Source organism: Salvelinus sp. IW2-2015, unplaced genomic scaffold (genome assembly GCF_002910315.2).
Source record: "Salvelinus sp. IW2-2015 unplaced genomic scaffold, ASM291031v2 Un_scaffold2864, whole genome shotgun sequence".
In the NCBI taxonomy this organism is placed as follows: domain Eukaryota; kingdom Metazoa; phylum Chordata; class Actinopteri; order Salmoniformes; family Salmonidae; genus Salvelinus; species Salvelinus sp. IW2-2015.
Window position 1 is genome coordinate 54,012 of NW_019944164.1, and position 13,428 is coordinate 67,439.

The 13,428-nt window shown below is 43.0% G+C and overlaps 1 protein-coding gene across 1 annotated transcript in view; it reads left to right on the forward strand.

Annotated features, from left to right (window-relative positions):
• Positions 1 to 9,717: 9,717 nt before the first annotated feature.
• The window catches only part of LOC112074883 (programmed cell death 6-interacting protein-like), an 11,607-nt gene continuing 7,896 nt past the window's right edge, over positions 9,718 to 13,428 (forward strand). Inside the window, exons 1-2 of the mRNA XM_070440703.1 lie at positions 9,718 to 10,040; positions 13,267 to 13,375. Of these exons, the coding sequence (XP_070296804.1) occupies positions 9,835 to 10,040; positions 13,267 to 13,375 (315 nt within the window). The 5' untranslated portion in view covers positions 9,718 to 9,834. The remainder of the gene's footprint in view (positions 10,041 to 13,266; positions 13,376 to 13,428) is intronic.

Below are 13,428 nucleotides of genomic sequence, written 5' to 3' on the forward strand. Positions count from 1 at the left end.
CCCACACAAAAAGAAGAGAAGATATTAGCACTCACTGAGTCAATACATGTTAGAATCCCCTTTGGCAGCGATTACAGCTGTGCAGTCTTTCTGGGTAAGTTCTAAGAGCTTTTGGCACACCGTAGCATTATACAAATTTGCACAATTATTCTTTTTTTAAATCTTTCAAGCTTTGTCAAAAGTTGGTTGTTGATCATTGCTAGACAGCGATTTTCATGCGCGACTTAAGTCAAAACTGTAAAGTAGGTCCAATCAGGAGCATTTCAATGTCGTTCGGTACCAACTGCCAGTGTATATTTGGCTTTGTGTTTTGTGTTATTGTCCTACCAAAACAGTGAATTTGTCTCCCGGTGTCTGTTGAAAGCAGACTGAACCAGGTTTTCCCTGTGCTTAAGCTTCTATTCCATTTATTCCCCCCCCCAAAAATTCCCTAGATGTGGTTGCCTGGATGAGCAATGCATAGCCCATCAACATGATGCAGCCACCACCATGCTTGAAAATATGAAGAGTGGTTACTCAGTGATGTGTCGTTTCTTCATTGCAAACAGGATGCATGTGTGTATTTAGGGTTTACATATTTAGACAGAACATGACGATTTCAAATTTAAATTAAATCTATAACATGTTGTGGACGTTATTCATATGCATGTTATGGGTGACCTTATCATAAAACCAACAGACAATCTTTATGAAGGAACTTTTTAGTTTTCAGCAAGACGTGTTTGACTGTCGGCTGTTTAAAGAAACAGTGATCCATGACCTCACCTACACAGAGAAGACGGGGAACACAGGTAGAAACTAGGACAGTATCAAGTCTTTTACGCCCTTTCCCTCACATATTTATTGTCTAACTGGGAGGAATCATTCACTCTTCAAGCACGCCATTCTTCTCAGGTTCTGTAGCAGAAGGAACTGGTAGCGTTCATGAGTTTCTGTGAGTTTGTCTCCTTTTTTCATGGAGAAGAACAAGCAGAGTTAGTTTCATCTTTTTTCATCTCAGAACAACTAGGACTCCTGATTGAGTTTCGCATGCGCTTGAACCGTCACACCCGTGTTAACCCTCGCCACCTTTTGGCCATTCACCCAGAGTACCACAGCTCCTTTTCATGGACTCGTGCCAACCATCAGATACCAAGGGAATAAACAGAGAAGAAAAACGAAAAGAGAAAATGACTAGATAGTGCCCCCCGTATGGTGACAAAGGAAAGTGAAAATGGTGACACAACGACTGATGGTAAGAAGAAGAAGTCACTTTTCATTCAACATTGGTGTTTGACCCAGGGTCTGTAGAGATGGAGGAGACCACAGGGTCCTGTAGAGAATGGAGACCGTCGAGAGTGGACAGTCCTGTAGAGATGGGAGGAGACCGCAGGGGTCTGTAGAGGATGGAGACCCAGGCATAAGAGAGCCCAGGGTCTGGTAGAGATGGGAGACCCAGGGTCTGTAGAATGGAGGAGAACCTCAGGGTCTGTAGAAGATGGAGACTCCATCTCTACAGACCCTGGGTCTCCTCCATCTCTACAGACCCTGGGTCTCCATCTCTACAGACCCTGGGTCTCCTCCATCTCTACAGACCCTGGGTCAAACACCAATGTGATGAAAAGTGACTTCTCTTCTTACCATCAGTCGTTGTCACCATTTTCACTTTCCATTGTCACCATACGGGGGGCATCTATCTAGTCATTTTCTCTTTTCGTTTTTCTTTCTTGTTTATTCCTTGGTATCTGATTGGTTGGCACGAGTCCCATGAAAAGGAGCTGTGGTACTCTGGGTGAATGGCAAAAAGGTGGCGAGGTTAACACCGGGTGTGACGGTTCAAGCGCATTGCGAAACTCAATCAGGAGTCCTATTGTTCTGAGATGAAAGAGATGAAACTAACTCCTGCTTGTTTCTCTCCATGAAAAAGGAGACAACTCACAGAAACCTGAACGCTACAATTCCTTCTGCTACAGAACCTGAGAAGAATGGCGTGCTTGAGAGTTTGAAATGTGATTCCTCAGTTAGACAATAAAATGTGCAGGAAAGGGGCGTAAAAAGACTTGCTACTTGTCCTAGTTCTACCTGTGTTCCCCGTCTCTCTGTGTAGGTGAGGTCATGATCACTGTTTCTGTACAGCCGACAGTCAAACACGTCTGTGCTGAAAATAAAGTTCCTTCATAAAGATGGTCTGTGTGGTTTATGATAAGGTCCACATACCATAACAATGCAATGAATAACGTCACAACATGTATAGATTTATTTAAATTGAAATCGTCATGTTCTGTCTAAATATAAAGCCCTAATACACACATGCATCCTGTTTGCAATGAGAAACGACACATCACTGAGTACCACTCTTCATATTTTCAAGCATGGTGGTGGCTGCATCATGTTATGGGYATGCTTGTCATCAGCAACCACTAGGGAATTTTTTGGGGGGGGGAATAAATGGAATAGAGCTAAGCACAGGAAAACCTGGTTCAGTCTGCTTTCCAACAGACACCGGGAGACAAATTCACTGTTTGGTAGGACAATAACACAAAACACAAAGCCAAATATACACTGGAGTTGGTTACCGASACGACATTGAATGCTCCTGATTGGCCTACTTACAGTTTTGACTTAAGTCGGCATGAAAATCGCTGTCTAGCAATGATCAACAACCAACTTGACAAAGCTTGAAGAATTTAAAAAAAGAATAATGTGCAAATATTGTATAATGCAGGTGTGCAAAGCTCTTAGAGACTTACCCAGAAAGACTCACAGCTGTAATCGCTGCCAAAGGGGATTCTAACATGTATTGACTCAGGAGTGTAAATTAGCAAAAATTTCCAAAAACACGTTTTCACTTTGTCATTTATGGGGTATTGTATGTAGCTCAATGTTTAAATTCAGGCTGTAACACAACACAATGTGGAATAAGTCTAGCCTTTTAGAAATTACTTAAACAAAATCTCTTTTCAAGGGGGCATCTTGAACATTTTGTAGTTACAGGAACTGTAAGAAGTTCTATAGCTCAGAGCGCTGCCGCTGGTACCAGGAAATACTCCGCCTTCCACTCCTCCTGTAACACAAGTCAGGTCATGATGGAAACTTAAGGGTCAGTGGTTTAAGGTCAAGGATCTAAGGTGAGAGTAGAGGGTAATGGTAAGGTGTAGGGAAAGACTAACGTCACCTTTCTGCATGTCCCCTACCAATGGACTATCCTGACCCATGGAACATTCCTAATAGTCTGTACAGTGCATTATGAAAGTATTCAGACCCGTTGACTTTTTCCACCTGTTTAAATCGGGGGAGAACGGCCTTGGTTTTTGCTCTGACTGCACTGTCAACTGTGGGACCTTATATAGACAGGTGTGTGCCTTTCCAAATCATGTCCAATCAATTGAATTTACTACAGGTGGACGCCGATCAAGTTGTAGAAACATCTCAAGGATGATCATTGGAAACAGGATCCACCTGAATGCAATTTTGAGTCTCATAGCAAAGGGTCTGAATACTTATGTCAATAAGGTAGTCCTGTTTTTATTTGTAATACATTTGCAAAAATGTCTAAAAACATGTTTTCACTGTCATTATGGGGCATTGTGTTTAGATTGAGGAAAAACATTTAATACATTTTAGAATAAGGCTGTCAGAATATTTTGTGGCGGTTTAGGTGTGTCCTGGCGGAAGGAGGGGAAGGTTTCCGGGACATTCTTCCCCTGAGGGCGCTACATCAGAAGCAGCAGGTTAGAACCTCCACACACCAACCCCTCCAGAGAGGACAGACGGTACAACAGTCTGCCTCCAGAGAGGACAGACAGTACAACAGTCTGCCTCACACACCAACCCCTCCAGAGAGGACAGACAGTACAACAGTCTGCCTCACACACCAACCCCTCCAGAGAGGACAGACGGTACAACAGTCTGCCTCACACACCAACCCCTCCAGAGAGGACAGACGGTACATACATGTCTGGCCCCCGAGCCTCACACACCAACCCTCCAGAGAGGACAGACGGTACAACAGTCTGCCTCACACCCACCAACCCCTCCAGAGAGGACAGACGGTACAACAGCCTGCCTCACACACACACTAAGAACCTTCAAGAAATTATATATACCCACTAATCGAACACATTAAGCTTTATGTGAAAATGACGTCTGTGCTCGTCCATTCCTGTGTTTTACCTATAGGAAGTGGTCTTTCTGCTGCAGCAGCTCCATGTCTATGGATGTTACCTATAGGAAGTGGTCTTTCTGCTGCAGCAGCTCCATGTCTATGGATGTTACCTATAGAAGTGGTCTTCTGCTGCAGCAGCTCCATGTCTATGGATGTTACCTATAGGAAGTGGTCTTCCTGCTGCAGCAGCTCCATGTCTATGGATGTTACCTATAGGAAGTGGTCTTCCTGCTGCAGCAGCTCCATGTCTATGGATGTTACCTGTAGGAAGTGGTCTTTCTGCTGCAGCAGCTCCATGTCTATGGATGTTACCTATAGGAAGTGGTCTTTCTGCTGCAGCAGCTCCATGTCTATGGATGTTACCTATGGAAGTGGTCTTCCTGCTGCAGCAGCTCCATGTCTATGGATGTTACCTATAGGAAGTGGTCTTCTGCTGCAGCAGCTCCATGTCTATGGATGTTTACCTATAGGAAGTGGTCTTTCTGCTGCAGCAGCTCCATGTCTATGGATGTTACCTATAGGAAGTGGTCTTTCTGCTGCAGCAGCTCCATGTCTATGGATGTTACCTATAGGAAGTGGTCTTTCTGCTGCAGCTCCATGTCTATGGATGTTACCTATAGGAAGTGGTCTTTCTGCTGCAGCAGCTCCATGTCTATGGATGTTACCTTGTAGGAAAGTGGTCTTTCTGCTGCAGCAGCTCCATGTCTATGGATGTTACCTATAGGAAGTGGTCTTTCTGCTCAGCAGCTCCATGTCTATGGATGTTACCTATAGGAAGTGGTCTTCCTGCTGCAGCAGCTCCATGTCTATGGATGTTACCTATAGGAAGTGGTCTTCTGCTGCAGCAGCTCCATGTCTATGGATGTTACCTATAGAAGTGGTCTCTTTCTGCTGCAGCAGCTCCATGTCTATGGATGTTACCTTTAGGAAGTGGTCTTTCTGCTGCAGCAGCTCCATGTCTATGGATGTTACCTGTAGGAAGTGTCTTTCTGCTGCAGCAGCTCCATGTCTATGGATGTTACCTGTAGGAAGTGGTCTTTCTGCTGCAGCAGCTCCATGTCTATGGATGTTACCTATAGGAAGTGGTCTTTCTGCTGCAGCAGCTCCATGTCTATGGATGTTCTCTACTGAACGTGTGTGGGATGTGAAGGATTGAAACTCGATATCCAGCGTCTCTATGGAGAAGGAAAATTAGAGTCAACTGCAAAGTCAATTTAGTTATTCGCACATTACACTCTGTCCCTGTCTCTCCCTGGAGAAACAGAGGCAGACATGTCATTATACTTCGGTATATAGAGCCATACCATGCAAGGCAGTGAAGGGCAAACAGTGTTGTGCCTGCCTGTATGGGTAGTGTTACTGTCAATACTGCCAGCTTCAATCTGCACCCAGTAGTGCAGGTGTAGAGGTAACTGTACAGTGTGACCACCTATTGCTCTACAGAGAGTATACACACTTCATTCCTTTCATCTCTGCCATTATGAGGTGGAACTGTTACGTTCCCCAACAAGAAGCCAAAAATGGTCACTCAAACAGAAGGGGGATCTAAGAGTCACTGACAACAACCAAAACCAAACAGCTGGGGTTCTGAAAGACTAAATGTCCACTGAAAGTTGGCTAGCAAGAACTGGGACCTAAATGACACCTACCCTGAGCAGCCACTAAATTTGCCCAAACAAAATAAAAACCCACACCAAAATTCAAGACAGGAAGCAAACCAAAATGTGGCGCAAAACAAAAAAAACAGGGAAGATCATATAAAATATTGTTTTTCAGCCATCAACTAGGGCACACCAACTAAAGTTGTTAACCCTCCACATCTCTCAAGACAACTCAATCTTAAATATCACCTGGGCCAGCGCAGGTGAAMCGYCTTCCCACTAACGAGATGACAAACCAAGGCAGGTGTAACACATACTGACTAACGAGGTGACGTGCTAACACGCTAATGTTTTTTCATTGTTGCCCCCTAATCAGGAACTAATTTAGACCTGGGACAACAGGTGGGTGCAATTAATTATCAGGTAGACCAGAAAACCAGCAGGCTCGGGACCTCGTTGGGTAAGAGTTGAATACCCCTGACCTATAATTAGGTCCCTACACCGATAGACAATTGCTGCTAATGAATTCATACTCATCTGATGGCAGAGAGAGGGTGATGGTCAAACTTGGTACAGTATGTCACTGTATACTGTTAGCACTGAGGCGGTGTGACCTAGTAGGAAGTCCACTGTGTGCAGCTCACCCTGCACTGACATAAATAACATGAGCATGTCTACTTCTGCTAAGCTTCCCAGTAAAGCAATGAAAACAAGCAAGCATCCCAGAAAAGTGATAAAACTAGCACACATTAACATATATGGCTTAAGAAACATGAAATAAATAATTTGCTAGTAACAGATGACATTCATTTTCAGACAATCTGAAACTCGGTTAGATAATACTTTTGATGATACAGCGGTAGCAATACATGGTTATAACATCTACCAAAAAAACAGAAATGCCAAAGGTGGAGGTGTTGCCGTTTATATTCAGAACCACATTCCTGTAAAGCTTAGAGACGATCTCATGTTAAATACTGTTGAAGTAATATGGCTACAGGTTCATCTGCCTCACCTAAAGCCCATTTTGGTGGGAAGCTGTTATAGACCACCAAATGCTAACAGTCAGTATCTGGATAATATGTGTGAAATGCTTGATAATGTGTGTGATATCAACAGAGAAGTATATTTTCTGGGTGATTTCAATATTGACTGGCTTTCATAAAGCTGCCCACTCAAGAAAAAGTTTCAAACTGTAACTAGTCCTAGCAACCTGGTTCAGGTTATCAGTCAACCTACCAGGGTAGTTACAAACAGCATAGGAATGAAATCATCATGTATTGATCACATATTTACTGATGCTGCAGGAATTTACTTTAAAGCACTATCCAAAACCATCAGATGTAATGATCACAATATAGTAGCCATATCTAGGAAAACCAAAGTTCCAAAGTCTGGGCCTAATATAATGTATAAGAGGTCATACATTAAGTTTTGTAGTGATTCCTATGTTGATGTAAAGAATATGTGTTGGTCTGTAATGAGGATCAACCAGAAGCTGCACTTGACACATTTATGAAATGGCTTATTCCAGTTACTAATAAGCACACACCCATTAAGAACATTACTGTAAAAACTGTTAAATCCCAGTAGAAAAATACACCTTATGGAACAGTGGGGAGTGTGAAGAGAAACACACACAGGCACAGACACACACACACATGATAAGACAGGGACTCTACACACACGTACACATGGATGTTGTATTGTAAATATGTGATAGTGGAGTAGTGGCCTGAGGGAACACACTAAATGTATTGGGTAAAGTGTTATGAAATGTCATGTCATATTTTAAATAGTATTTAACTGCCTTAATGTTGCTGGACCCCAGGAAGTGTAGCTGCTGCCTTGGCAGGAACTAATGGGGATCCATAATAAACCCCAGGAAGAGTAGCTGCTGCCTTGGCAGGAACTAATGGGGATCCATAATAAATACACATACAAAATGTCAAGCCGTGTTAGCTGGGGCTGGATAGTCTTGAACGATCCTTGGGCAGTGTACACACAGACAGAAAGACGCAAGTGCACGCACACACCTTTGATATAATAGCTAGCTAGCTTTAGCTTGGTGGTGTATAATATAAACTGTCTTGTCACCTGCGGTAACACCTGCAAATCTGKGTACACGACCAACAAACTTTGATTTGATTTAAACGCACGCCTATATATTTTTTGGGGGTGGTGACTAGGCATGTTTTTGTCCCTTCCGACTACATAAAATAGAATTTGATTATGTACACTGAACAGAAATATAAAACACAACATACAACAATTTCAAAGATTTTACTGAGTTACAGTTCATATCAGGAAATCAGTCAATTGAAATAAATTCCTTAGGCTCTAATCTATGGATTTCACATGAATGGGAATACAGATATGTATCGGTTGTTCACAGATACCTTAAAAAAAAGGTAGAAAACCAGTCAGTATCTAGTGTGACCACCATTTTCCTCCTGCAGCATGACACATCTCCTTCACATAGAGTTGATCAGGCTGTTGATTGTGGCCTGTGGAATGTTGTCCCACTTCTCTTCAATGGCTGTGTGAAGTTGCTGGATATTGTCCTACACGTCGATCCAGAGCATTCCAAACATGCTCAATGGGTGACATGTCTGGTGAGTATGCAGGCCATGGTTATGACGCCAAACAGCAGTCAGGTCAAGACCCTGGTGAGGACCACGAGCACGCAGATTAGCTTCCCTGAGTTGGTTTCTGGCAGTTTGTGCAGAAATTCTTGGGTTGTGCAAACCCACAGTTTCATCAGCTGTCTGGGTGGCTGGTCTCCGACCATCCCTCAGTGAAGAAGCTGGATGTGGAGTTCCTGGGCTGGCGTGGTTACATGTGGTCTGCGGTTGTGAGGCCGGTTGGACGCACTGCCAAATTCTCTAAAACAACGTTGGTAGAGAAATTAAGATTTAATTATCTGGCAACAGTTCTGGTGGTCATTCCTGCAGTCAGCATGCCAATTGCACGCTCCCTCAAAACTTGGGACATCTGTGGCATTGTGTTGTTTGACAAAACTGCACATTTCATTGTTCCAAGCACAAGGTGCACCTGTGTAATGATCATGCTGTTTAATCAGTTTCTTGATATGCCACACCTGTCATGGGGATGGATTATCTTGGCAAATGCTCACTAACAGGGATGTAAACAAATTTGTGTCCAAAATTTGAGAAATAAGCTTTTTGTGTATATGGAATATTTCTGGGATCTTTTATTTTAGCTCATGAAACCAACACTTTACATGTTTCGGTCATATTTTTGTTCAGTATAAGTGTATATGAGTGTGTCCTGTCCAGTGGTGTAAAGTACTTAAGTAAAAATACTTTAAAGTACTACTTAAGTAGTTTTTGGGGGGTATCTGTACTTTACTTTTTATATTTTTGACAACTTTTACTTCACTACATTCCTAAAGATTTRTTTGTTTTTTTACTCCATACATTTTCCCTGACACCCAAAAGTTCTCGTTACATTTTAAATGCTTAGCAGGACAGAAAATGGCCCAATTCACACACTTATCAAGAGAACATCCCTGGTCATCCTTAATGCCTCTGATCTGGCAGACTCACTAAACACAAATGCTTTGTTTGTAAATGATGTCTGAGTGCTGGAGTGTGCCTCTGGCTATCCATTCGTTTGAAAAACAAGAAAATTATGCCATCTGGTTTACTTAATATAAGGAATTTTAAATTATTCATACGTTTGATACTTATGTCTATTTTAGCAATTATATTTACTTTTGATACTTAAGTATATTTAAAATCAAATCCTTTTACACTTTTACTCAAGTAGTATTTTACTGGGTGACTTTCACTTGAGTCATTTTCTATTAAGGCATCTTTACTTTTACTCAAGTCTGACAATTGGGTACTTTTTCCACCACTGGTCCTGTCTATCTGGGTCAGAGAAATCATAAGAAACCTTTCTCCCATCTTTCCCTTAATGCGTATGCGCAGCTCTCTGTGCGTCAACGTCATCTGTTTCACAGCAATATCCAGGAAGTGAGTCGCAGCTTGTTGTTATTGTTCAATTGACAGCTAGCTAGCTGGCTAGTTAACACGTTTTTTTGATACTTTTCGTCGTCCGAAAATGGCGACTTTTATTTCTGTCCCGTTAAAGAAGTCGTCTGAAGTAGATCTAGTTAAACCACTTTCGAAATTCATCACGGCGACATACCCAGCGGGTGAGGAGCAAGCGGAGTACATCCGATCCGTGGAGGAGTTGAACAAGCTGCGCAAGAGTGCTTTGGGGAGGCCGCTCGATAAACACGAAAGCTCACTGGAAATCCTCCTGAGGTTAGAAAGACTGCCAGACTCAAGTAGCTAGCTTAGGTTCGCTAGAATGCTAACTCCAGCTAGCTATTTAACCTGTGTAGAAATGGCTAGGCTTGCTGCTAGCTAACTCGATTGCCGCACCCTGAAATTCTCGGATGCGGTTTTTACCCTTTTGAGTCATGTTTGTCAATGCGTTAACTTGTCATAAATTGTTAATCAATGTCAATTTGATGTCTAATTCCTCAACAACGAGTTCCCCGTGTGAAATGAACTTGCTGTCAATTAACTTAAGTAACGTAGTTCGCAATGTTGCTTAGCTAACTTTCCTGTTAGCCAAGTCGAGGAGACGTCGTTAGGATAGGATAAACAGTTGCAATTAGTTCATGGTTATTTCCCAGYTGGCATCCTCGTGAGTCAGTTTGACCAGCCGCAATATCATATTTCAAGGTGTCATTGTCAAATTCTCTAAAGTCATGAGACCCAAGAAGGGTGGGTATAATTTGTGGAACGTTCCAACAGGGATCTGTTCCAAAAACGTACATAACAAGGACGCCAACAAACAACTCATACAAAGTAGCACGATCAATTCACCTTGCTAACTAGCTGCCGAATAGGCATCAACTCACCACGTAGATTATTCTTAATGTTTGTCCATAGGCTACCAGAGTGAGGACCAACATTTCGGAATAAACGTGGTGAGTGAAAACGTAATGAAGTAGCCCACTCCCTATCCGGTATCTTATTCTACAGGAGGACCAACGTTGTATGCGTTGTTTGTTGGCAACCTTGTTATTTAGGAAGTTTTTGGAACAGATTCCTGTTGGAAAGTTCCACAAATTATACCCCCCCCCCGATGAAGACCAATAACAAAATCTTAATGTTTCCAATTCTAGCTAGTGTGTATTGTTATGTTACTGAAACATGAAGTAATGTTAGTTTCCGGAGAGTTATGTTTGGACGGTTTCAGGAGGGCTACCTCCTATGCAATAAAGACTCAGACCTCTTGGAAGGTCCCCCACTATAGCTTCTTGAAAGATACTCATCTGAAACMATTTTTTTGTGGAGGGGTGCAATATTACATACCATTCAGAATATACATTGTCTAGGCTGTATTGATCTACATTATCTCTCTGTGTTTGTGTATATGTATGTAGATATAATATAGTCCACCTGCTTGCCTCTGCTCGGGTTTAGCTGAATAATACCGATCTCATCCTAAAAGAATACCCCCAACCCACACTATGATGTGTTAGGGATGTTTTGCATAGCGCTCCATGGAGGAAACAGGACTGTTATCTGGTTAACAAACCTCCTCTACTGTCTTTGACTCTGTTCTCCAGTCCCCTTGTGACGTTACGGACTCTGTTCTCCAGTCCCCTTGTGACGTTACGGACTCTGTTCTCCAGTCCCCTTGTGATGTTACCTCTGACTTTCTATCCTCTCTGGTTCTCTACCCAGTGATGTATTCTATAAAGTACTAGTGACGTCAGCATGGTGTAAGACCACTGTTTCTCAACACTGTTCCTCCTGTACCCCTAACAGTACACAGTTTCAAATCAAATGTTATTTGTGACAAGCGCCAAATACAACAGGTGTAGTGTAGACCTTACCGTGAAACGCTTACTTAACCAACAATACAGTTGTAAGAAAGGCTATATACAGGGGGTAACGGTACTGAGTCAATGTGCGGAGGGGGGTACAGGTCAGGCAAGGTATTTGAGCTAATATGTACATTAGGGTTGTAGCCATTGACAAACACACTTCATTCAACTCATTGAGGACTTGATGATTAGTTGACAACTTTATACTTTGCTCCCCTGTATGGAGTCAAATGACTCGTAGTTTACCCTGGTGTTGTCCACAGAGCATTATATAACAGTAGTTACAATAACTGGTGTTGTCTAGTAGCCAGCCTAGCCAAGTGCCAACACTAAGACTATAGCTTTCATGTTGAAAGACAAGGAACCCAACCACTGTTACCAGAGGAGTGTTTCCATTCCCTCAAACTTGTGTGTCCTGTTTTCTTTTAGTGTCAGTCAGCAACTCTCTCTCTTTTTCGTCCTTTCTCTTAGCCCTTCTCTCTCTGTCTCTCTCTCTCTCTGTTTCTGCTGTGTGAGGTAGGAGGGTGGATGTCAGGGCCAAGGAGTTTTTGCTAGAGGAACGTAATTAATGTTAGCATAGGCGTGCTAGCTACAGGGTGGTGTAGGGCCATGCTATCGCTAGCCTATATTAGCATTCTGGCTGCGCTCTACACTGCTCGTAGGCACCTATGAGGGGATTGTTAGCATTGGAGCCTCTCCTTGGCTCTTAACTAATGACCCATGTGCCAGGTAGCTATGGCAACGGGCCTTGTATTCCGTATCCCTTTCACAGCCCTGCAGACTTTGTGTCAGAGGCAGTAAACTAGTCGCTAGCAGACCTGGCTGGGACGAAACTCCAAACTGGAAATAAAAATATAATTTGTTTTTCATCAAATACTTGAGAGTACTCAACTGGCACTTTATTGAACTCCCGGTGTAATGGAACCAGTGGAAATTTATCAGAAAATACAAACCCTGTGTACATGTACGTAGTTTGGTCGCTTAGCATGACAACTTTAGTGTAACCGTGGTAATCATTGTTTGTGCCTAAAACGCTTCAGAGCTCCCCTCTCCTTCCTGCTCCTCCTTTTCCTCCCCACTCCTCTTTTGCTCGCTTCCCCGCTCCCCTTTTGCTCTCCTCTCCTCCTTTTCCTCCCGCTCCTCCTTTTCCTCCCCGCTCCTCCTTTTCCTCCCCGCTCCCCTTCTGCTCTCCTCTCCCCACCTCTGTTTTCCTTCTTTCCCATTCTCAGACACTTCCGCTAGTTCCACTCCTTCCTCTCCCATCTCTCCTTCCTTCCTCTCTGTCCTCTTTTCAAAGGGGTTATTCCTGACTTGAGTCAGCTGTAGTACCAGTATAACACCAACTGTAGTACATAGGGATTTCTGCAGTCACAACAATAGACTACTCTCTGTCTTTCACTCTGGGATGTCAATCCTTAGAATAGAATGTTCCAGATCACAGTAGCAGATAACTGAAGCGTATTACCACACCGGTGTTTATCTGAAGCGTGACAGTCGGCCACACTCTCATGACTCACTGTCATGTGTCTCTGAGCCAACGCAGCTTTCCCAACACACTGTCATTAGTCAATAACACAGCAGACACACTTCTCTCTCTTCTGATTGATCCAAACAATAAAAGTGTGTTTTCCCTCCTCCTCCTGTAGGTACTATGACCAGCTGTGTGCTGTGGAGCCCAAGTTCCCCTTCTCTGAAAACCAGGTAGATACAACCTTCCATCCACTCAATGCCTGTCTCTTATACACATCTAGATGTGTATAAGAGACCAGGTAGATACAACCTTCCATCCACTCAATGCTGAAGGGGGG